The 24,717-nt window shown below is 39.3% G+C and overlaps 1 protein-coding gene across 13 annotated transcripts in view; it reads right to left on the bottom strand.

Annotated features, from left to right (window-relative positions):
• The window catches only part of FANCM (FA complementation group M), a 147,954-nt gene that overhangs the window by 5,450 nt on the left and 117,787 nt on the right, over positions 1-24,717 (bottom strand). For 6 of the 13 annotated variants that reach the window (XM_073350242.1, XM_073350241.1, XM_073350244.1 and 3 more), the window contains 8 exons: positions 13,024-15,019; positions 10,539-10,621; positions 10,372-10,440; positions 7,820-7,957; positions 7,139-7,292; positions 4,158-4,264; positions 2,316-2,888; positions 1,069-1,453 (listed from right to left, as the gene is read on the bottom strand). In XM_073350242.1, coding sequence (XP_073206343.1) covers positions 1,069-1,453; positions 2,316-2,888; positions 4,158-4,264; positions 7,139-7,292; positions 7,820-7,957; positions 10,372-10,440; positions 10,539-10,621; positions 13,024-15,019 — 3,505 coding nt within the window. Of the gene's footprint in view, positions 1-1,068; positions 1,454-2,315; positions 2,889-4,157; positions 4,265-7,138; positions 7,293-7,819; positions 7,977-10,371; positions 10,441-10,538; positions 10,622-12,556; positions 12,618-13,023; positions 15,020-24,717 lie in introns of those variants that run through there. The other 7 variants (XM_073350243.1, XM_073350246.1, XM_073350248.1 and 4 more) reach the window with 7 other exon arrangements.

The following is a 24,717-nucleotide window of genomic DNA, read 5'->3' on the forward strand; positions in this document are numbered from 1 at the left end:
GAGGGACTGGGAGGAGCACAGGGGCAAGCAGTGGAGGAGAAGGAATAGCCAAAGATGAGGAGAGATTATATAGGGCCATGAAGGTAGGGACTAGGCGCTTTAACATGAAGTGGTGAGAAATGAGTAGCCAATGAAGAAACTTGAGCAGATAAGTAACATGGATGGAGTAATGGGGAAGGAAAAAGAGGAAAGCAGCAGCATTCTGGAAACAATGGAATGAGGGAAAGTGGACAGGATGTTATAGGAATGAACAATGTGTGCAACAGCATCAGCAGTGGGATAGTGAGGCACCTTTACATAAGTCAAGACACTTATTTTTGTGACTATATAGAATTTAAGCACTTCACTCTCAGCGTCCATGTTCAAAACTTGCAACAATCCCATAGTCCTCTGCCGGTCTGTTACACAGGGGCAGGGATCAGGAGCACTGGGGGTTACAGTTTTAAGCATTTATACTTCACATAAAGCTACATTTACAAAAACATTTGGTTTCAATAATTTAATACGTACAACTGCTGTATAGAGTCTCCTACTTCTCTCTCTGATTTCAAAGCAAGGCCATTGTCTACATAATCTGTTAGATACTAAAAGTCTATTGGCAGCAACATGGCAATTTTGATGGAACAAGTTGCGGTCTTAATGCTAAGTACGCTTTAGTTTAAAAATATACAGTACGCTGTTTTGAGGGAACATTGGAGTTTACCTTTACAGTACTACTTCAAAAAATATTTTCAGCTAAACAAATAAGAGAAGGTAAATTGCCTTCATCTCACTGGGCAAAGCTGGCTTTTGGCTGCCTCAGGGACTAGCATTGTTATGAATAAATAAAATAGGGATCACTATGTTTGATTTTGCAAATAACTTTACATCCATTTATAAAACCTTTCAATATATAGCAAATTATATTGCTCAGCTTGTAGCGATGGGTTTCTGGCTTTATTTCCATAAGACCTCACAAAGGTTCTAAAACAAATGTTCTTAAAATTTCACTGATTCCAGTAGTATATAAAGCCAGTGCAGTAACTATTAATTTTGCCAGTCACAGCAGCAGCGTGAATACTAGCTAACCTGCTTTAATCCTGTCCTTTTCCACGATCACACATATCCTCTCGAACATGCTCTGCAAATGCTGAATCCGTTGTGTAACTTTGTTCCTGTTCATACTGTTCAGCAGTTCTGACTGAGTTCTCCTTTCCACTGCCATTCGATTGCTCACAATGTAATCACAGCCTCCGAGAGAGCAAACCTGCACCTTTACTCCATGAACCGCTTTCAGGGAGGAAATTATTTCTGATCCAGAGGAGATCTCACGACTGTCGACCAGAATGCAAAGGGAGGCTTTTCTCTCCAGAAGACCAGCTGAAACAGGTGGTGCAGCAGCAGAATTTCCCTTGGAACCAGAGCACAATGTATCTGAAGTGTTTGCACAGAGGTTTTTTGAAGAACCTTCCACCTGCAAACATAAAAAGCACACACTACACCACGTTTGCAATGGCAATATGGAGCAAAAGGATGGCACTCCCTAAGAATGTAGATTTAAATATAAAGGCTTAGCAGCATCAAGTTTCGTTTCACGCTCATCCTGGCATTCTCTCAGAAATCATTCAGTTGCATCTTTTAATGAGAAATTCACTTTTATCTTGTTTGTAACTTTTCTGTACCGCAGAGACTTAAGCTTCAAGGTCAACATTTCAAATCTGTCTGCCTAAAGCGAGGCTCCCAGATCGGCATGCAGGTACCAGACGAGGGGCCTGAACTTTACAAGTAATCAGCACTCACCAATACTGAGTGGCACCGCAGGTGCTCAGCACCTTTGACCATCAGGCTGCTTTGATTTGGGTGCCTACACAAAGATTTAGGAGCCAAATTTTAGAACACCCAGGGTTTGATTTTGGACCAAGTGTACAAACGTATTACAGGAATTATAAATACAGAAATTATAACAGAACCCTGGTTATTTGACCCCAAACGATCCGAATCTCCCCATTATCGGAAATATGGTCATGTTCCTCAATGACTGTTAACTGAAAATTCTGTCAGTTCCCAACATCTTGACCTGGACCATCAAATGCACAGAGCATGCAGCAAAGCTCCACTTGGTGAGTGGTAAGGAGATATGGCCACTTCCCTAGTACTCCGTTGCACTGTCCCTTCAACTTTCTCTCGAATGGCACCAGATTCACAGCCATTATTATCACCTGTATTTACAGCAGCACAAGTAGTTAATCGTTCGGGGCCGGGGCCCCGGTTGCAAGGCACTCTACAAATACATGTGAAGTGAAATGGCGCTCTTATGCCTTTGAAATAATACCCACCTTGAGTTTTGCCTGAAAATCCCCATCCCTTCTCAGCAAATCATTGTTGGCAATAGCCAGCGAAGACGGCCTGCCTCTGCCCCTACTTTCTGGCTGAAAGTCCAACACTTCAGACACTGAAGCCTTCAGGTTAATTAGTCTCTGATCCTTGTTCTCCAGGGGCTGATGAATAGAGTTCTTTCTAGCAGGAGCTTTAGTCTGTCCAGGAGAGTCTGAAAGCAATGACTTGGGTATGTGAGCATGGCTGTAGTCTCTCCTGGGAGAAGCTGTTTTTACTGGCCTCTGATTACTGACATTTGTTTCATCCCCACTAGAATCATCAAGAACAATAATTCGGGACCTTTTCTTTGTTAACGGAACTGCACAATTCTGTTCTGTCTTGGCTTGGTTTAATTTTACTCTGCGGCGAGTGAGGTATTGTTTTCTTCCACTAGCAGAGCGCTCATCCATTACAAGGTCAAAATTGACACACACTTCCTCTTCTTCACTAGCGTCACTTTTCCTGAGATTTTCCTCTTCCTCCTCTTCAACACAGAAACTATCTGCTAAGTAAGCCTCATCTTGCTCAGGAATCTGGAAGGAATTAGAACATGATCACTTTGGCTTTGCACTATACATAAGTGGTGTGCTCATTTATCCATTTTATGCAAACTGCTGAAGTCAAAACAGGTACCTAATATTTGAGCTACTTCCAGTGCCCAATCCTACAGCCCCCACATGTGTGTGATTCCCCAGGGAGTAAATGGGAAACTGCAAGTATTGCAGGCTCAGGCCCATCATTTGTCACTAGAAAATATTTAAAGTGAATATGACTAACATAACAGGAGAAATTAAATGAGATTTACTGGCTAATAGTTCTGAGACTGCATTTTAAACAATCAATCCTAATTTCAGTTTTCAGTATGTGTTATAGCTAAATATTTCAGATTACAAATATTTATTTTTTTGTAATTTCATTCATTCTAGAACCTCAAATTTATACCCAAAAGACAAAATTCTACAATTTTTTACATTAAACAATGCTGATGACACACAACTCACATTCTACTATGTATACAATGCAAATTCCACAACATATGCAAAATGGCTTCCACTAGGCCTATACAACAGATTTTACAATAATGAGACAGGCATTTTGCTAGATTTGTTTTCAAAACAAGCTATCTACTCTGCACAATACATCTCAATGCACAAAGATTTGGGAAATGCAAAATTAAATTCTAGAGTGCGGTCAAGTTCGGAACATAAGCTTCACAGGTTACATATACGCCACAGCAGTGGCAGATTCAGAAAAAAAGTACCTTCTCCACAGATTCTGCAGCCCCTGTGTGCATTGTTTATGCTTTGTGGAATTTATCTGCATGCAAGTGTAGGAGACCAGCTTAATTACCATGCTAGTTTGATTTTTCATTTGTAAATAGCAAAAAAATTGAGATTTCCACCTATAAAATCAGTATTACTGCTGTGATGAGGGCAACGTACGATACTATATCAACTACAAAGAGGCCACCGGCAATAATTAATGCCATTGTCCATTTTGCATTGTTCAATAAATGAAAGACGACTAAATATTGAAAACCAAACCATTTAACTTCAAATTAGGTAATGGCCTCTCTCGGATGGAAAAAGGAGTAGTATAAAAGTACAGAGGCATGTATGTCTATCAGTGTATGCATTCTAGTCTCTTTTATAATGACTAATAAAATCATAAACTGGGTTTTTGCTAGAAAGAACTATTTAGGAAGCCTGGGTTGCAAACAAACCTGAAAGAAAGATTAAACAGAAATACAGCCTTAAATAGGTTACACTTCTTGAGGAAAACAGAGTCATTTCACTTCATACCTGTGAGAAAACAGCCATACTATTGAATCCTTTATGCACCATTTTATACCTGTTGCCGAGAGCTGGGCTACGCACAGATTTTAGATAAACTCCTTCCATCTCAGAATCTGAATAAAAATTATGAAAACAGAGACTTTATTAAGTGTTTAATTACACAATGGTTTTCCACCAACAAAATAAACATTTCCATAAAGGTATTGCCCAAAGTAATATTCCATAGCAAAACAAGCTCTTCAAATTTTTCCTGACTTGATAAAGACTCAAGAGTCTCCTACAAAATCCCCACATGCTCTTGGAAAAATAGAAGACTGGACCTGCCCAGTCTTCTATCAACAGTGAACTAGGAGTCACCCAATGAAATGAATAGGCAGCAGGTTTAAAACTAAAAAAAGGAAGTACTTCCTCACACAACGCAGTCACACTGTGGAACTTGTTGCCAGGGGATGTTGTGAAGGCCAAAACTATAAAAGGGTCCAAAAAAGAACTAGATAGGTTCCTGGAGGACAGGTCCACCAATGGCTATTAGCCAGAATGGTCAGGGATACAACCCTACGCTCCCTAGCCTGTGTTTGCTGGGAGCTGGGAGTGGACGACTGGGAATGGATCACTCAATGATTGCCAGTTCTGTTCATTCCCTCTGAAGAGCCTGGCATTTGCCATTGTGGGAAGACAGATTACTGGGCTAGATGGACCATTAGTCTGATCCCGTATGGCACGTTCTTTTGTGCCATAAGATTTCTCCCAATAGGCAGACCTCATAAAGCTCATTATAGCTTCCAACAGAGAAGGCTGACATCATGTATCTGTAACATTCAAACCATCCATTTTTCCACTATGCAAGTCTCCCTGAAAATGGATCTAACCATCATCTCTTCATGGGTCGCTCTGAAAACAGGGATGGCATTGTCGAAATCCAATATAAACAGGGAACAACTGAGACCTGAGCTGCAGGAGAACACTCCTCAAGTAACTGCCTTTAAGAATCTATCAAACCAAAGTGAAGATGAATCCATTTTCCTACATCCTTCCCTCAAAGACAAAATTAGCCTTCCAGACTCAGAGCACCTAATTATTTAACCTGAACAAGACACCCTCCATTAGCATCAACTTCTTCCCACCTCCTTACATGAAACGTTTGTTTCCAAAGCTGGTGATTCCAACATTTTGCTGTCCGATATTCCACAATCCCATACTTACTTCCTCCCTCATCCCCTTATATAGGACTGTACAGAACAGGGGAGCAGAAAGTTGGAAATGAAACAGATGCAAGTCTGGCATAGTGTATAAAATGCATCTTTGTTGCTAAAAGAATAATTCAGAATAGAAAGTGGAACAGATTTTACAGGCCATCTGCCAGATCTATTCCTCGGGGGGAACAAACCTCAGACAGTAATCTACTGGAGTAACCATTCACTTCACTTGTGATTACTAATTCCTTGGTCCTGCCTCATTCCCCACACAGCCAACGATTTGCACAAAAGTACTAAACAATTAATTAATCATCCCAGCAGAAAAACTTTGCTTCCTCAACTTTATCAGTAAGTTCATACCATTTTATCTTAAAAAGCACCTGATCATAATCCTCACTTTATATAAAAGCATTTTCCTAGGAGACCTGAAAGATCCAGACAGACCCCAACTGGAATGGAAAACTGAGGGTTTTCTACATTCATAATGGAGGAAAAAAATCACTTAAGGAAAGACAACCTGGTTATAATCAGTCAATCCTTGAAGAGCTTCTTCAACATTGCACAACACTGTCACACCCCAGAAGCCCGCAGTGAAGAATAAAATGCATTGTAAATCTATGTGGACATGAACACCATGAGACACAGACACCATACCAGGGTTAAATGCAGTGGCCATTGCTTTATTTAAAACTATTCTCCAACTGGAATGACCACTCCAAACTACCCAGCAGGGTTGTTCCAATGCAGACCTCACCTGGCACAGATAGCCCTGGCGGATTATAAATTTGAGGGTGTGTGTGAAAGCCATGCCCCCTTCTGCAGCCTCAAGCCTACTGAGACTGGAAAACAAAGTGCTGACTTGCTCCCTTCCTTCACGTCATAGGTAGGAGAGAGGAGGTGAAGGGAGCCATATGCCATGTCACACAAAGGTGCACCCTCTCTCCATGCAGGGCTGTGCCCAGGACCAATACCCAGCAGCTGCATGGGTTACAAGGACCTCACATCGACCCTTTTTACCCCTCCACCTGCACTGGAATCTGCCCAAGTTGTGACAATTGTCATTTGAACCCCTCAAAACCAGACCTCCAGAATATAGGAGAGAAAGTGAAAACCCACAGAGTAGGTTGGTCATTGCCATATGGGAAAAATCCCTTCCAGGCCCCAAAGCTAAGTGATCTGCCTACCTCCCAGAATCACAAGAGATCCAGCAACTAGATTAAAGGTGAGGCTGAAACAAGGAGCTCACCAGGGCTACCCCCCGCCTAAGCAGCAAACTGTATCAATCCCTCACACTCCACCACCAACAGGAGCCAATCGTCCAGCTCCAGCAGCAGGACAGGTCTCAGTGCCTGGGGTCGGATGCAGCATGTGATTCCAAGCCCCGATGCCCTCGGGGGTGGGGGGAGGAAGAGAAGCAGCTGCCCTCACATAATGAAAGCAAATGGGAGAGAGAGAAAGGAAGAAGGGGCACGTGGAACATTGCCTCAGCTAAAATTCCTCGTCTCCACACACACCTCTCACTTTCACTAGAAAATCTTCCCCTTTTCTTCTCCAACACACCCTCTTTCCCATCCTCCTGTCTCAGATCTCACATACAGCAATTGGACATTGTGTATCTCACCCTTTTTACACGTTGCTTTCACCGCATGAAAATATTTGGCCTTTTATGCAATATGTTCCTCGATAAAATGTGTCTAATGGTTACCTGTGAGATCAGATCTTCAAGAGAAGAGCCAAATAAAAATCTCAAACACTGGTTTAATAGAAGGGAAAGTGATTTTCTTCATTTACCATTTAAAACCTCTGTGAACTGTGTCTCATCATTAAGGAATTGATTGAGTGAGGAGTTTTGTTCATTCTCTGAATCACTCTCATCAGATGAAATAGCCTCTGCCTCTTGTAGGGAAAGTTCAGCTTCTTCATCTAAAAATTGTCTGGCTGCACTCTACGAAAATGCAAACAAGTGAGTAATTTACAGTAGCATACTTCAGAGGAACTTGTATCGTAGATAAGTAAAATCAGTTAATGAATTCAGGAGACACAGGGCTCTCCGATGACCACAGATTTTATATGTCAGACTTTGAAATCAAAGGAAGAGAAAGCCATGAAAGAGTAGTCAAATTGCTGCAACTGAGGTTAGAAAGGAGTAGCCGAAGTCAAAATGGGGGCTGACTCAAATGCTGAAAGCAGAGAGCATATAGTCCAGGGGTGGGTAAACTTTTTGGCCCGAGGGCCACATTGGGGTGTGAAACTGTACGAAGGGCAGGGTAGGGAAGGCTGTGCCTCCTCAAACAGCCTGGGCCCCGCCCCCTATCTGCCCCCTCCACTTCCCGCCCCCGACTGTCCCCCTCAGAACCCCCGACCCATCCATTCCCCCCTGCTCCTTGTCCCCTGACCACTCCCTCACGGGACCCCCACTCCTAACAGCCCCCCCGGGGACCCTACCCTCTACTCAACATGTAAAGCTCCTACCTTGAACATAAAAAAGTTGTCATCACTCTTTTGCCTTTTGACACCTTTTAGTTGTTTCCTGTAACGGCTCATGTCGCAATCCACAGTCCTGTTTGATTTCTTGTGAAAATCCATGCCCTCATCACTAGATACGTCTGACTAGAGTATGTTACAAACACTTCAGTGAATAGGAAGAAGACGGTCATGTAACCATTCCTAATGGCTCAGTTTGCTATTCTTCAATATCAAATATTATCTAAGCAAGTGGTTGTCAAACTTATTTGATCGCGCCACCCCCTTTCTTTGTGTCTGCAGTAGTTTATGCCTCCCTCACTCTTGCCACACAAGTACATATATGGCTGCTTAGCTCTGAAGGCAGCACAGACGTAAGGGTGGCATAGTATGGCATTGCCACTCTTACTTCTCCACTGCTGCTGGTGGTACCACCTTCAGACCTGGGTGCCTGGCCAGCATCTGCTGCTCTCTGGTTTCTCTCCCCCACCGCCCTCCGAACACCCCCCAGTTTGAGATTCTCTGACCTAAGTAATCTGTGCATCTGATATGTTGATAATTATACTCCCACAAAAAGAACATTAATAGTAATCTTTCTATGAAATAAAGAAGCCATCCATTTTTGAGGAAGGGAGAAGAAAGCTTATGTCATTGGGAAAAAAAGATTAAGTGAAATATGATATGAAAGCTTTGTGGGCTTATTGGTAGCACAACTCTCTTATTTTACTAATCCTTATAAGGAGAGAGGCTCTGTTCTTAAAACTGTGAATGTATAATTCATTGCCAGATACAACTACATATCATCTTAAATAAGATATTTAGGGGTCAAAGGGAGAGAAGAAAGAAACATTCTAATGAGTTTGGGTCAGATGCTTTTGGTCCTGGATCAGGCCCCTGATGAGCTAGCTCTTGAAGCCCAACATATTAAGGTCAGAAGAGACCATTATGATCATCTAGTCTGACCTCCTGCACAATGCAGGCCACAGAATCGCACCCACAGACTCCCGCGATAAACCTCTCACCTATGTTGAGCTACTGAAGTCCTCAAATCATGGTTTAAAGACTTCAAGGTGCAGAGAATACTCCAGCAAGTGACCCGTGCCCCATGCTACGGAGGAAGGCGAAAAACCCCCCAGGGCCTCTTCCAATCTGCCCTGGAGGAAAATTCCTTCCCAACCCCAAATATGGCGATCAGCTGAACCCTGAGCATATGGGCAAGATTCACCAGCCAGATACCCAGGAAAGAATTCTCTGTAGTAACTCAGATCCCACCCCATCTAACATCCCATCACAGGCCATTGGGCCTATTTACCATGAATATTTAAAGATTAATTCAGGAGGTCAGACTAGATGAACATAATGGTCCCTTCTGACCTTAATATCTATGAATGATTTAGCTTTATAAACAACTTAAACAAGTGAATCTTTGTTTCCAGTTCTGAATATTCCATTTGATTAGGTTTTGCAAAAGGAACGCCAAAACATCTATTAACTCATTGTCCAATTAACTTTTTAAACAAAGTCTTAGAACCCCAAATCAGTTTTATTTAACAATTTAGTATTTTTTTTAAATATACTGCTAAATATAAATGGTATTTAAATTAAAATGGCTAAACTGATATAAATTGGCTTAAACCAATGTCAGTGTGTCCACACTAGGAGTATGTACAAATTTAAATTCGTTTGTACAACAATTTTGTAAAATCAGTGCAAAAAACTGCGTAGACAAGCCCTAGTTTAAATCATCCAAGCTATTGCAGAGTCTCCTGATATTTGCCTACCTGAAACTGGAAATTCATTCTAGTTTTACTTTGTAATTAAAGCACAACATACAGACAAGCCGTGGAACTGAAATTCAACATTTCCCAGAATTGTATTGTCTTTGTTGTTTCCAGAAGGGCAGGGGCCACAGCAGCTGGCTCACTGGGCTTCACTCCAGAGAATGCCAAAGTTGCCAGTTAATGTCATTTGCAACGGTGGTTTGAGTAATGTGGAAGAGATCTATCCAACTAGCAATTGGACTAGACAGCTTTGGAGGCAGGAAGAGGGAAGTGAGGGGGGAAAGGGAGACACTAGCATAGCTAGTCTGCAAAATAATCTACCATACATACCCTAAAACTGGCTCCCCCAATTTTATTTTCCAAATGCTGTTTTTCTAAAAGTTTCAGATATCCTCTAAGACCTTTAGAAAAGCTGGACTTTTACCCTGAGAAGGGAGTATTTCAGAAATTAAGTTTGCATCCAAAAATGTGACCAAGAGCTGAAAATCTGAGAAATTAATTATTAGAATTGGAATGAAGAGGAGGCCATTTTGCAAGAGATGTTGTCCCTTAGCACATTTTAAAATGCACTGTAAACTTTACTTTGCATGCTTTATATTCGTGAGTCAGCATCCCTTATTGTACACCAAAGCAGGTTTTGGGGTTTTTTTTTTTTTTTTTTTTTTAAGTAGGAAGGATTCTATAGTGATTGGGAAAGTGTTTGCCATTTTAAAATCAGCTGAGTGAAATTGTGTTCTTTTAAACACATTTTCTTTATGTCTTGTTCAAGCATTTACTTACTGTGTTAAGTGGATGCCTACGCTTCTTGACAGCATGAACTGGTGATTCAAAATCGCTGTTATTCTTAACCTTGGTGAATAGAAATAAATTAAAATGTAATTACAGATTCCAAAAAGGAGTTTTGCTTTGGCGTTTAATGAAACTTTCTTTTTTTTTGAATGACTCACATCAGGAGACTTCAGAACATTTCCTTTTTTCTTATTTTTCCTTTGGAAAACAATCTCTTCTTCACTTTCGCTGCTACTTTCTACTGAGGAGTGGCAAATAGATAACAATCATAAGAAAATGTATTCTCTACAACACAATATAGCTCTAACCAAACAATCATAATCTATTTGGCTTTGAAGATGACTAAAAAAAAATTATTTATTGATGTATGTAGTAAGCATTGTTCCTGTTAGCCCTGGTAACCAAAACAAGTATTTTCCTACTGAGATACAAGGAAAGTGAGGTTTACTGTGTATTTCTTTGCATTGAAGTAATTACCCATGCAGCACAGAAGATGAAGAGTGGAGGGAATAAAGTAAAAGAGGAAAAAAACCCCATATTAGTAGTGAACAAGTTACATATTTATTTTCTTGTTAGTTGCCACATTCTTGTTTTGTTCCAGCACACCCTGAAGAGAAGTAGAACTGACTGAAAATTCTTCTTACGAAATCTGTAACAGTCTGTGTATTAATTTTCTAGTGAACTACAAAGAATTATACCCTGTTTGATGTATTCTGAAAGATGCCATATTCCCTACACTGCCCAAGATATAGCTGTCCTTTCTGACTCTTACATGGATTTCCTTAACAGACGGATGTTCTCTGATGAGTTTTCTAATTTGCCAGTAAGAGCCATCAAGAGGCTATTTTAGCAGTCCTTTCACCTTCTCTAATTTTTTTCTCCAAGGTGTGCCTGAGACTTGCTATAGTCACAGTTGGCAGGGTTATTTATTTATTTATTTATTAATTAATTTTGGTGCTTGCAACAGAAAGAAGGCGAGGTGAACACTGGTTTTACTACTTTAGGGAGAAGCATACTACCTAGCACTTCTATAGCAATGTCTTCAAACATTAAATTGTAGTGATCCTTATTCACTACATTTTCTTCTAGTTGGAAATAACTGACCTAATTCACTAATTCCAGACTTTTTTACTAGGTTGAATTTATTTATTAAATTTAGTTAATTTAAGTGTTTACTGAAGTTGCTTGCTCAAACATCCTGAAGACTGAACAGATATAGACATCACACAGGGAGATGTGAGAGTCCGAGCAATGTGCCTCAGCCAGATTCTAGAAGGAACCTAGGTTTCTGGCAAAAGCAAGCAAGCAAGCAAACAAACAAACAAGAGACTTTAGAGAATCCAGTAACTGGAGAGACTGAGCAAGTGTAGTAGGAGCGTAGGGGGAGAAAAGAAAGACTCTTCAGCCGCAGGAAGAGACTGCTCAGCAGTGGGTTATTTTCAACATTTAAGAGTAATAATGAAACAAGGCAGCAAACCTCAGTAGGCCCCAAGAATCAGGTTCAGTAACATTAGATCTTGATTTTTGTCAAAGTAGTTCAAGGTTATTTAGAGATAAGTGGGCTGGAGGGACAGAGGAGGGAAGAGAAGACTGCTGGCCCTGATCAGTTGGGAAGGTTTGGGCTTTTAAGGACAGCAGTATGGAATTTATTAATTTTGTGGTATAGATGCACCTAGAACAAGGGAGAGATTTAGAAGATTTTACACACACACACACACACCCTTACACCCTTTATAATCTGACATTTATAAAGGCAATCCACGTTCCAGCAGAAGTTATTGTCAGGAGATATTTACCATGCAAGTCAGTCACTGTGTAATTAAAATTAAACAGATCTGTCAATACAATTTCTGTCCCATTTAGAACTATGATACAAAAATGTGAAGGCATGAATTTAGGGGTTACAGAGTAACAGATCGAGATGATTACAAATAAGACACTGAGAGGATTAAACAGGCTTTAAAGGCAGCTACAGTTCACATAACTGCATCTCACATGTTCACATGATTAGTACTTGTGCACAGATTTTAGGGGTTTAACCTAGACCCCCAATTGCTGCAGTATTCACAGTCATTCAGCCTGAAACAGACACATTTAAATATGTATTCTGCATGTTAACCAAGTGAAATCTGAGGCAAGCTTTACAGAAACTAAAGTTCCTTAGAATTATGCTCACACATTTCTCTTCCTTCTCCCCTCAAAAATCAGACTGTATAATCCACTGCTGAGTCTGAATGCTGCCAATAAAAAAAAAATTCTCAGCTGTAATCCAAAGGAACCCTTATTGAACAAAGAATAATTCTTTATGATAGCTCAAGGGTGATGAGAAAATAATTTATTCCTATCAGTAGAACCGGTAGGAGTTATTAGCTGATGCTCTGGCAATCTCTGTACAACATTATCCATACTGTGTTATCCACCCAAGAGAGTTTTGGGGACCATCCCCACATAGCCATAAAGGTTCCCCCCGCTCCTCCCTCCTAGAAATCAAGGGGTTGTGCTTCCTCCCACACTCCTGATGTCACAACCTAAAAGTTGAGGACCCATGAATTACTTGAATTACTGAATTCTACAGGAAGATTTATTTATTTTTTTTAATGGAAGTATGAGCAACCTTTCAATTAACTACAGCTGACACCTTACCTTCAATAGGAAACTGCTGGGAAACATGCAGCTGTCTATGGTCCAGGTTTTCAGTCTTTCCTGAGGGGAGGTCTGGTGTATCAAAAGCTGAATTTAGCACAACTTTAACAGTGTTGGTATTTACTTTATTTGTAGGCAAAATCTGGGGAATTTCCTGCCTGATTCTAGAAAAAGCATTCATAGAAATTCTTTTGAGGACTTTAACATTCCTAACCTTTCTACCTTTTGGTGTGGAAAATGCAGAAGCTAAAGAGTCATATGATCCATGTTCCTTTTCTTCTGTTAGCTTCATAGGAGAAATGATTGAGATACAGTTTTCAGTCAGTTTTGCTTGATTCGTTCTCTGATTTTGTGAGGGCAATGGTGTAGAAAAGTTTGTTCTTGCAATGCTTTCATCTTTCAATTTTGGTGGAGATGGATGTCTTAAGTTATCATTTGATAACTCATTTTCACCTCTAGTAGGTTTAACATCTACATGGGTGCCCAAGATACTATCTGAATTTTGACTACCATTCATGTCTATTTGTTCATCCTCAGACTCTTGAATAGAAAACCCCAGATCAAAGTTAACGGAGAACAGTTCCTGAGAACAGTCATAAAGATCTTCATTATCCAGAAATTGTTTGCTTACAATATCGAAATGTTCAGATATTTTCAAATTTCTGGTCCTACAGCTTATTAGTGATTCTCTGGGGTTTGTATCACTGTCTAGAAAGCACTCATCTGAAATATGCCCTTCAGAAATTTGTCCAGCACTTGGTGCATCTTTATCACACAAATCTGATGACATCAAAAGTTTATTGCAATTGTACTTAGAAAGGCTTGCATTGTTAGCATCAGAAAAATGTTCATCTTCAAATAAATTTACGCTCTCATCTCTGTCAGTGGCCACATTTTCCTGGAACTTTTCAGAATCCATTTTATACCCGTCAACTGAATTTCTGTCTGAAGGGCTATTTGCCAGAGCATGATCTACCATTGTTAGATTGTCCTTTTGAATTTCTGTGTGCTCTCCATTATCACAGTCAAAGATATCGTCCCAGTTAAGACCATTATTTGTCTTGCCAACAAAAGCCTCAGAAAGGAAGCTTGGTTCTGAAGGACAGTTACTTATAGAGGAACACAATTTACTGGGGGCATTTAATTCTGAGCATTTCTGAGTGGGAAGTGATGGATTCTGGAACTCTGTGAAAGAGACAGAGGTTTTGCCCTGCAATCCCTCTGTGAATGTGTTGGAAATAACTTTTTGAAAAGGAACAGGTTGTTGGATTTCATCGTCTCTGGTTCTGTCCAATCCTTCACAATTATGGAGTTTATTCAAAGGTGGAGGAGACTGTGATAAAAGCCTTTTTACATTTGTTAATATTATTTTTATCAATGAAGGATCCTCAGTTGGAGTTGTGAGTGCAAATGAATCCAGCTCTGCTTCAGGTAGGTAAAACAAGCTAGGTGAAACTGGTGATTTCTCCTCTGTGAAGCTACTGTAACCAGAATCTGCACAGTTTCTGTTCAGTGAACTACAGGTTTGATTTACAGATTTACATTCCTTTACTATTTCATTTGCACAACTAGTAACATTTCCACTAAGATCACTTGGGGCAGTAAATTCATTTAAGTGAAATGTCACATTTTCTCTGTTATCTGGTAGACTTTTATGTACAGTACATTCAGAAACAGCGTCCTCTGCAGTCGAAAAAGAATCTAAAATGTTAACTTCTGTACATGCTGAAGGCTTTTTCAAATTTAATGCAGATGTTCTTTTTGTGGTCTTGAAGTTGGTTGTTTTAAACAGTGAAATACATTCTGTATCAAGTTCACTTAAGGAACATGAACCAAGTTTTACTTTTGATCCTTGTGCCACGTTTTTTCTGGATGAAAATGCCTTCTGAGCCTTGGAGTTGCTGGTGGAAAGACATCTACTCCTTTGAGCATTTGAGGTTTTAATATCGTCCATATTTAAATAAGGCTGAATTTCCAGTTCATAGCTGCAGTCTCCCTGGTGAGAAACAAACAAATGGAACATTTAAAATCAGATAAAAACAAACAGATTTAGGTTTACAGACATTTTAATAAAACCATTTAAAATAAATGCCAAGATTCTAGGCCCAAGGTTTAACTACCCTTAAAAATGGGATAGAGAGAATTTCCTTTGGATTCTAAGGCCAAATTTTTCCAATGAAGTTTGCCTGAAGTTCAGTTCTTACATTCATATTTAGGTATCCAGGGTTGAAAATTATGGCCTAAATCTTTTTAAAAACAAACAAACCCACCAAAAATTAAAAGGTAGTGTTGTCACAGAGAATACCATGTGTTGTAGATTATGTTTCCTCTGCTCCCTTAATAGTAGCAGTTAACTTTTCTCCTTCATGACATTATCTGCATTTGGATTTTTTTCTTAAAATACCATTTCTGCTGCAACCAGTTCAGCTCCACTAGTGGGAGAATAAGCATCCTTCACCATCTGTGCTTGCATCTCAACCCAAAGATCTGAATTTCAGAGTCAAGAGTGCTAGAATGGAAAGTGGCATGACCAAAGATTAATCCACCATAACTCAGTATTGGAGTAGAGCCCATGAGTTGCTAGAATTATTACTGTGTCAGAAAGTCAAAAATTCTTAGAGCTATAGGAGTTCTGTTCCATCTTGTGCTGGGAACTTGAGATCCAGGGGTGAAAATCTTGTAGTGATGGTATCTTTAAGGAATATCTATCTACTTTCCATCCTTCCTTAACTGTCCAGGATATCTATTCTCCTTTTGGACACTCCCAAGCCAAGTGTCCAGTGTTTAGTTTGTCCAGTGGGAATAACTGTAATGCCACAATATTTTGTCATTCTTGAAATAAGACTCTCTGAGGAATATGCCTTCCTCCCAAATTGTGCAAGCTGTCCATCAGTACAGATTAAAAAGTCTTTCTTCCAAAGTGGGACTTCTTGTAAACTACTGACAAAATCAGATATGCTGGAATTACAGTTTCAAACCCTCCCTGCAGACTTGACAAAGAGACTAACCCAAGTTTTCCAGAAGTGACAAGTGATTTTGGGCGCCTCAAGTTTTTTGGTGGCCCACTTAAGACACTTTAAAGGAGCCCCAATTTTTGCAGAGAGCAGATGCTCAGCACTTTCAGAAAATTGGCCCTCCTGCAGTTGTATCAAATCAGTCACCCCAAATCACTAGAGACTTTTGAAGATCTTTGCCTCTTATTTTATGCACATGGGTGGTTCAAAAGCTCCCTAGCAGGATCTAGCCACTCTTCATTCACAGGGAATGCAAGCTCTCCCTCTCAATAGCTGTAATATGCCAAACTCTGTGTAAGCTGGCTGTAACGGACATTTGTTTTCAAAACCCAACCATTCTGCTCATTCGATAGTGAAAGGCTGTTGTCATCCATAGAAGAGGAAGAGATCAAGGCAGAATCATCTGTGGCTAATAATTAAGGGGGTGGAAGTTCCTCCTCAATCTGTGCAGGCCTTGCCTCTTAGGGGATGGAGTCCCAGAACTCAAGAGCGCATACTTTCCTTATCCATAGGAGAAGGATCTTCTTTCACACAGCTGACAAACTACAAAGGTGGAACTCTAGGCCAAATCCGTTCTGAGATGTCAAATCCAGAGAGAAGAAACTGCCCAGCATAACTCCAGGGAACAGACAATGCAGAGAAAGAAAACACAGAAGCTGTAGTAATATATTGTGGCCCAACAACCTGCAGCTTTCCTCTGTGAATCTGAAGTCTGTGTAGAGACTTGAACAGTAAGTAAGTCATGCTCTGATCTGACAAGCCCAACAAGGGTTCCCTTTGTAAGGCAACAAAGGCCTTAAAACAATCTCTGAAGGAAAAGCTGGTTACAAAGGCCCCACCAGCTCAAAGGATCCATTGCTTGGATTGGAGGAGGCTCTGCCAACCCTTGAAAACCCTAGAAACACAATTAGAACCAACCTGTGGCTCCAACTCCTTACCAAATGTGGAACACAAATGACTGGTAGGGGTTTTCTCTCTGAAGACGACTGTGGAGGAAACTGAGAAGCATTCAGAGTCTTTCGGACTAGATACTTTGATCTTCTGTGTTAAACTACCTCATATCTTCAGACTTAGGGCTTGTGTACGCTGGCACTTTATAGTGCTGCAACTTTCTTGCTCAAGGGTGTCAAAACACCCCCGCCCCCCCCCGAGCACAGCAAGTTTCAGCGCTGTAAAGCGCCATTGTAGACAGTGCACAAGCGCTGGGAGCTGCGCCCCTTGTGGAGGTGGTTTTTTAGAGTGCTGGGAGAGCTCTCTCCCAGCACTCTGCTGTGACTACACAAGCCACGTTAAAGCGCTGCTGCCAGTGTAGACTAGCCCTCAGTCCTGGATCCAGAGAATCTTGGATCCTTCCCTGAAAAACGTCAATAACTACTGCATACTAGAAGCGAGTTAACAATAAACGATAAAAAAAATCAAGTTTAAATTTTTGATCTCTCACATTCTCATTTAAATAAGAGAGAGTGATCAAAATTTGAACCTAAACTCCACTCTCATGTAAGGAAACCACAAATAGGTTATTTTCTGTAACCACCAGCAAGCAGAAAGTAGTAATGGACAGGAAAGGGATTACGGAGGGGGCTTCTATACTGTGGATTTCAAGAAAACTGTACCCAAAACAGCATGTGTGTGCATGTGCATTTACAACTCCAACCCCCCAAAAAACTACTTATTACTTTGAAAAGAGTTCTGTCTCTTCTGTGACAGGGTATGCAACTTGTACAGTGTCTGCTGTGGCAATATCATGAAGGAAAAAGGAAAGACATGAAGCTTTATCATAGCTTTTTAGAAACTCCGAAGAATCAATGACAGTTAACAAAAGCTATAAGTTTGTAATATACTTTCAGCTCTGGGATTCATTTTCATCAGTGCTTGATAGACTTTAAAGGAATCTAAGATAGAGAGAATTCACCAGCCTTCATTCTTAGTTCTCTGTACATTAAGTATAACTATATGCATGGAAAACCAATCAAAAAGTAATTTGACAAATTAATATCTAAAGATATAAGTGTTGATCTCCCAATATCCAGTAGAATACGTATAATGTACAGCCAATTTATACACGAGCTACTTAAAACAGGAATACAGAACGGTGTGTCATGTCTACATAGCCAGTGCTCAAAAATCTTCTAACATCTAGGTTACTGACATCTGTCCTAATTTCAGGCTTACAGGGAGTTATATAAATGTTCTTGTTTGCTATAGTGCAGTGCTAAATCATACAAAATGGTTTCTTCAAACAAAACTGCTTACTACTTACTGATGGATGCAAAGACAGAGTTACAAAAGTTACATTTTAGCCTGAATACATACAATTTCTAAAGACTTAAAATGTCATCTGATAAACTACTCCACAATCTAGCAAGTTTCAATAGTGCATCAGCTATCAGTAAAGTAGGTCATGAGAAAGAGGAAAACAACCCTCTCTCTCATATTATTGTATTAAACCAACAACCTTGTCTAGAATTATTAAATTCAGTTTTTCCTAATACACAAAAGACAAGTATATAAATAAATAAATAAATAAATACAAAAGTTCTAAAATCTGAAATGGGCTTCTTGGCTGCATTTAAGGTGATAATTTATTTTAATTGTAATTCCTCTATTATCTAAGGCTTCTGTAGGATATCAGAATTAAAATTCACAAGAAAGACTCCATAACCTGCTTTGGACACATTTTATAGCTTAAGTCTAAAGTCTATATTAATACTTTTTTTACTATTTTAAAATTAACAGATAAATGCTACAAGACAATGGACACTTTGTAAAAGTTATATCTTCCAAAAAACAGGCTTGTTTAAAACTAAGGTATTGAAGTAAGACTAGTACTAACAATTAGAATCAAATCTATTGTGATGAATCAGAAAAATAAATACTTATATTTCAATAACTTTAACCAACAAAGTGTAGGAAAGACAGGGCTTTGGAATGTTTAGGGTTTGGGTTTTGTTTTTTTTAAATGTTGGTTTCATTAGCTACCAAATGATGCATTTGGAGTAGTTACTACCTTCAGTATGGATAGTTCAATTAATACTTTGCTATCTTAAGGTTAAGTAGATGTCGGTTACAACTTTAATGAGCACTTCAATGCCAATGTTACAACATTAAACCTAGTGGCTTTTATACCATATGGTGTATAAACAAACAAAAGAACAGATGTCATAATTAAACTGGTACATTCTATTCTATTTGAATTACATATAGTTGCAAAGTTATCCTTTTAGCTGATCAGTTCACTTCTTAATTCTCAAGGACAAACCCACATTTGTTGGTTCTTTAGTACAAGACAGTCTTTCCTATACTTGGAACAACAAAGTACCTTGAGTGCTACTTTGAAACACAGCGAATCCCCTTTTTAAATTTACAAGTAAATATTAACAATATTTTAAAAATATCAGAATGCTTTTAACATGCACTTAGAAAAAAAAATCAAGCTTCTGCATAAAATAATATGTAAGAAGCCAGCTATGCCATCAAATATAAATAAAACTTTTGGCGAAAGTCAAATAGTGTGCAACCCATCCCCCCTAACATGGAGTGTTATTCTTACAAAGACAGCCTTCTCCTGAAACCAGCTTCTTTAAAAACTTCTGTTCACCTGGTTGATTTGGATACAGAGGACAATTGTTCAGAGGAAAATATTATAGTCCTCTTTAAAAAAGAAATAATTAGGCTTGTTTCAGTGGAAGTGGTTGCACTTTCCAGTATTTCTTTGATCATTACTTCCAGTAAACAACGAAATGGATCTTACTAATAAGCCATAACAATAAAAAGGTAAAGTCAAACGATTCCTCAGAGAGGAGGACTCACAGCAGCAAAATATGACAGTCATGGTAGCAGCTAAAGTAGCCAGTATCATCAATGTGGTTCTACAGATGTTAAGAGGCTCTCAAAGAACAAATGAAATATGAGACTAATAGATTAATATGAGTTGGAGTGGATATTGTAGCATGACCATTCTGGATACAAATGATAGCTAGTTTGTATTACAGATGCCTGAAATGGTAGCTGCAACAATTTTCTCCTGTATGGAAGACAGGCATAACGAGCATCTGAGAAAGTCCCCTGTAGCTCACATGTTGGAGTTCCCAATAGTCCACAATTCACCACTGTTAGAGGGATATCATCATGTATTTTAAAACTGTTCCGGTATGATTAAAAATATGGATGGTCTAAACCTAATAAACTATGGATAACAAAGACACATTATTGGATCCCAAACTGTTTCAAATGTTCCTAAACCTCAATGCTTCTTTGTAAGGTTCCTAAACCTTAATGCGTCTAATATAGACATAGCCAACTGCTATCCATTCTACTGAAGCCTACAAAACAAATATATACAAAAGCAGTTTGCTAATTTAAACAGTCAAAATAAATTACAATGTACAATATTAAATTATCCCAATGGAAGGTGTATTTTTATACGTACAGAAGCAAGACCCTAAAATGCCACCCTCTCCCCACATAAGTAAGTAAAAGACTTCAACCACTTAGATGTAATCCTTGAGTCAGCAGTGTGCCCTTGTTGAGTCAGCAGTGTGCCCTTGTTGAGTCAGCAGTGTGCCCTTGTTGCCAAGAAGGCCAATGGCATTTTGGGATGTATAAGTAGGGGCATAGCGAGCAGATCGAGGGACGTGATCGTTCCCCTCTATTCGACATTGGTGAATGTCTGGACATTGGTGAATGCCTCATCTGGAGTACTGTATCCAGTTTTGGGCCCCACACTACAAGAAGGATGTGGACAAATTGGAGAGAGTCCAGCGAAGGGCAACAAAAATGATTAGAGGTCTGGAACACATGACTTATGAGGAGAGGCTGAGGGAGCTGGGATTGTTTAGCCTGCAGAAGAGAAGAATGAGGGGGGATTTGATAGCTGCTTTCAACTACCTGAAAGGGGGTTCCAAAGAGGATGGCTCTAGACTGTTCTCAATGGTAGCAGATGACAGAACGAGGAGTAATGGTCTCAAGTTGCAGTGGGGGAGGTTTAGGTTGGATATTAGGAAAAACTTTTTCACTAAGAGGGTGGTGAAACACTGGAATGCGTTACCTAGGGAGGTGGTAGAATCTCCTTCCTTAGAGGTTTTTAAGGTCAGGCTTGACAAAGCCCTGGCTGGGATGATTTAACTGGGAATTGGTCCTGCTTCGAGCAGGGGGTTGGACTAGATGACCTTCAGGGGTCCCTTCCAACCCTGATATTCTATGATTCTATGTAGGAGCCTGGATGACTTGTTATTAGATATATACAAACTGATAATCTGTTTACATTTATAATTCAGGGTTTCAATAATCATTTCATCTACAGAATTTCAGGGAGGAAAACATTATTCTTGTACAAGGATATTTTTAAAATTTAGGAAATTGAAAATTACAACTATTTTTAATAATTTGAGTTTTAAGCAATAAAAAACCTACATACAAAAAAACAAGTCACTTATACAGAAAATAATACTTACATAAAAAGAAAGCCATAATTAAATAATATAAGTCTTATGAATATGTGATTTAGTAACTAATGTGTCGGTCACGGAGTACCAGTAAGAAACTGAAAAAACCTACAGTGGCCAGAACAAAAATCAACAAGTGCTTCCAAATTAAATAATGTTGCTCAGTTGATACTGGTGACAGTGAAGGTGGTATAGATTGTGAATACTGCTGTGTGGTATAATACATCCAGTAAGTTAGTGAAGGGTATACTGGAAATATCATAGAATCATAGGACTGGAAGGGACCTCCAGAGGTCTTCTAGTCCAACCCCCTGCATAGAAAGCAGGATTAAGTATTATCTAGACCATCCCTGACAGTTTGTCTAATCTGCTCTTAAAAATCCAATGACTGAGATTCCACAACCTCCCTAGGCAATTTATTCCAGTGCTTAAACACCCTGAAAGTTAGGAAGTTTTTCCTAATGTCCAACCTAAACCGCCCTTGCTGCAATTTAAGTCCACTGCTTTTTGTCCTATCCTGAAAGTTTAACAAGAACAATTTTTCTCCCTCCTCCTTGTAATAACCTTTTATGTACTTGAAAAGGTATGTTCCCCCTCAATCTTCTCTTCTCCAGACTAAACAAACCAAATTTTTTCAATCTTCCCTCCTAGGTCATATTTTCTAGACCTTTAATATTTTTTGTTGCTCTTCTCTGGACCTTTTCCAATTTGTCCACATCTGTCATAAATATAAAGGGAAGGGTAAACCCCTTTAAAATCCCTCCTGGCCAGAGGAAAACTCCTCTCACCTGTAAAGGATTAAGAAGCTAAAGGTAACCTTGCTTGCACCTGACCAAAATGACCAATGAGGAGACAAGATACTTTCAAAAGCTGGGAAGAGGGAGAGAAAAAGGGTCTCTGTCTATATGCTGTTTTTGCCGGGGATAGACCAGGAATGGAGTCTTAGAACTTTTAGTAAGTAATCTAGCTAGGTATGTGTTAGATTATGATTTCTTTAAATGGCTGAGAAAAGAATTGTGCTGAATAGAATAACTATTTCTGTAGCTCACGAAAGCTCATGCTCAAATAAATTGGTTAGTCTCTAAGGTGCCACAAGTACTCCTTTTCTTTTTGCGAATACAGACTAACACGGCTGTTCCTCTGAAACCTATTTCTGTCTGTGTATCTTTTTTGTAACTTAAGATTTTGCCTAGAGGGATTCTCTCTGTTTTGAATCTAATTACCCTGTAAGGTATCTACCATCCTGATTTTACAGAGGGGATTTCTTTACTTCTATTTACTCCTATTTCTATTAAAAAAGTCTTCTTGTAAGAAAACTGAATGCTTTTTCATTGTTCTCAGATCCAAGGGTTTGGGTCTGTGGTCACCTATGCAAATTGGTGAGGCTTTTTACCAAACCTTGTCCAGGAAGTGGGGTGCAAGGTTTTGGGAAATATTTTTGGGGGAAAGACGTTTCCAAACAAACAGCTCTTCCCCAGTAACCAGTATTTGTTTGGTGGTGGTAGCGGCCAATCCAAGGACAGAGGGTGGAATATTTTGTACCTTGGGGAAGTTTTTGACCTAAGCTGGTAAAGATAAGCTTAGGAGGTTTTCATGCAGGTCCCCACATCTGTACCCTAGCGTTCAGAGTGGGGGAGGAACCTTGACAACATCTTTCCTGAAATGTGGTGCTCAGAAATGTACACAATACTCCAGTTGAGGCCTAATCAGCATGCAGCAGAGCGGAAGATCACGACAGGAGTGATAGGAACCCCACACTGATATTTGTTTTACTCTCTGTGTGAGACGCTGAATAAAAATTATTTCCTTAGTAAGATGAAACCACAAGGGTGCAGTGGTGGTCGTGGAGTGTGCCGGAACCTGAGGCAGCAGTGCCATGGGAGCACTTAACACATTAATGCCTTAGTATGCAGGCACTGGGTTCCCCCTCACAACGAGTGCACAGCCCCAGGTCCCCACAACTAAAACTCCTTTCCCTGAAACCACATAACTTGCTAACTTCCCATGCCCCTACACCTGGCTGCTGATCTCCCCAATGTCTTTACTTTTCCTTACCTTAAACACAAAAAATCTGGAGCGTTAATAAAAATAAGAACCACCTGCATGTAAGGCCAGTACCAGTTTTAACACATGCCTAGTTAAAATATGGCACAGTCTCAAACTATTTTAACTATCTGTCAACAGCATCAGAATGTTGGCTATATTCCAAAAGGGAACTACCATAATCAAAAGGCTGTAGCGTTATTTTTCTCCTTTGCCTATAGCTCAACTTCTTTCCCAACGCAATTTTCAAGATCCATAATTATAATATTTACAATAATACTAAAGCACTCTATGGTACACACTTTATCCAGAAAGCAATTTTTAAAAAATTCATTGAGCTAAAGAAGGGCAATGCAAGTAAATACTATTGTAGGCAAAGTATTAGCCATACCAAAAGTATTCAATTAAGCACTGTGTATATCTGCACATGATCCTGTCACGCATTCAGCAGAATTTCCAATTTTGAAAGAGCACATAAATCTGTCTTGTTCATTCCAGATGGAAAACATATTACTTTAATTATTTTCCTTTATTTGTACAGAAATACCTAAATTTACACAAATGTGTTCTAATGATTAGTCTGTCCTGACCTTGTATAATTTAATCTTCAAGATGTTTAAAAGCTATTACACTGTTTTGGAGTTTAAGGGCCAACTTGGTTTGTTATCATGTTACACAGAAATCCTTGCTTACAGTCAGTAGAAAATCCACTCCATCTGCCCAGTTCTTGTTGCCTTAGTAATAAAGCCACACAGGCATTAAAAGCTTCCTGCAGTACATGTGTTTGCTACAAAGGGTCTGATATAAATATATATTTTTAATGTTCCAATTTGTTCTTTGAATGCATGACAAACAGGCTAAAATGGATAACACTTGTATAACTTTTACTAGATTCTCAATTGCCATAAAACAAAATAAACTTAAAACTCTATTAAATGCAAGATTAAAATACAACAGAATCTATTTTTAGTTTCTAGGTTTTTTTAAAAAAAACTTTAAATGTTTTAATTGTATTTGTTTAGTCATTATAGAATGAAAACAGCTGCAGGGTAAATCTGAGGTTTCTTCAAAATCAGATTAAAAGGGCACAATGACAGGAGAATGATTGTATTTTGCCTTTTTGCCACAAGCCTATAAAGAATATACAAAACATCTACAGAGCAGGTAAGTCTTCAAATATTTATATTAGAATA

The sequence above is a fragment of the Lepidochelys kempii genome, chromosome 6 (assembly GCF_965140265.1).
Source record: "Lepidochelys kempii isolate rLepKem1 chromosome 6, rLepKem1.hap2, whole genome shotgun sequence".
NCBI lineage: Eukaryota > Metazoa > Chordata > Testudines > Cheloniidae > Lepidochelys > Lepidochelys kempii.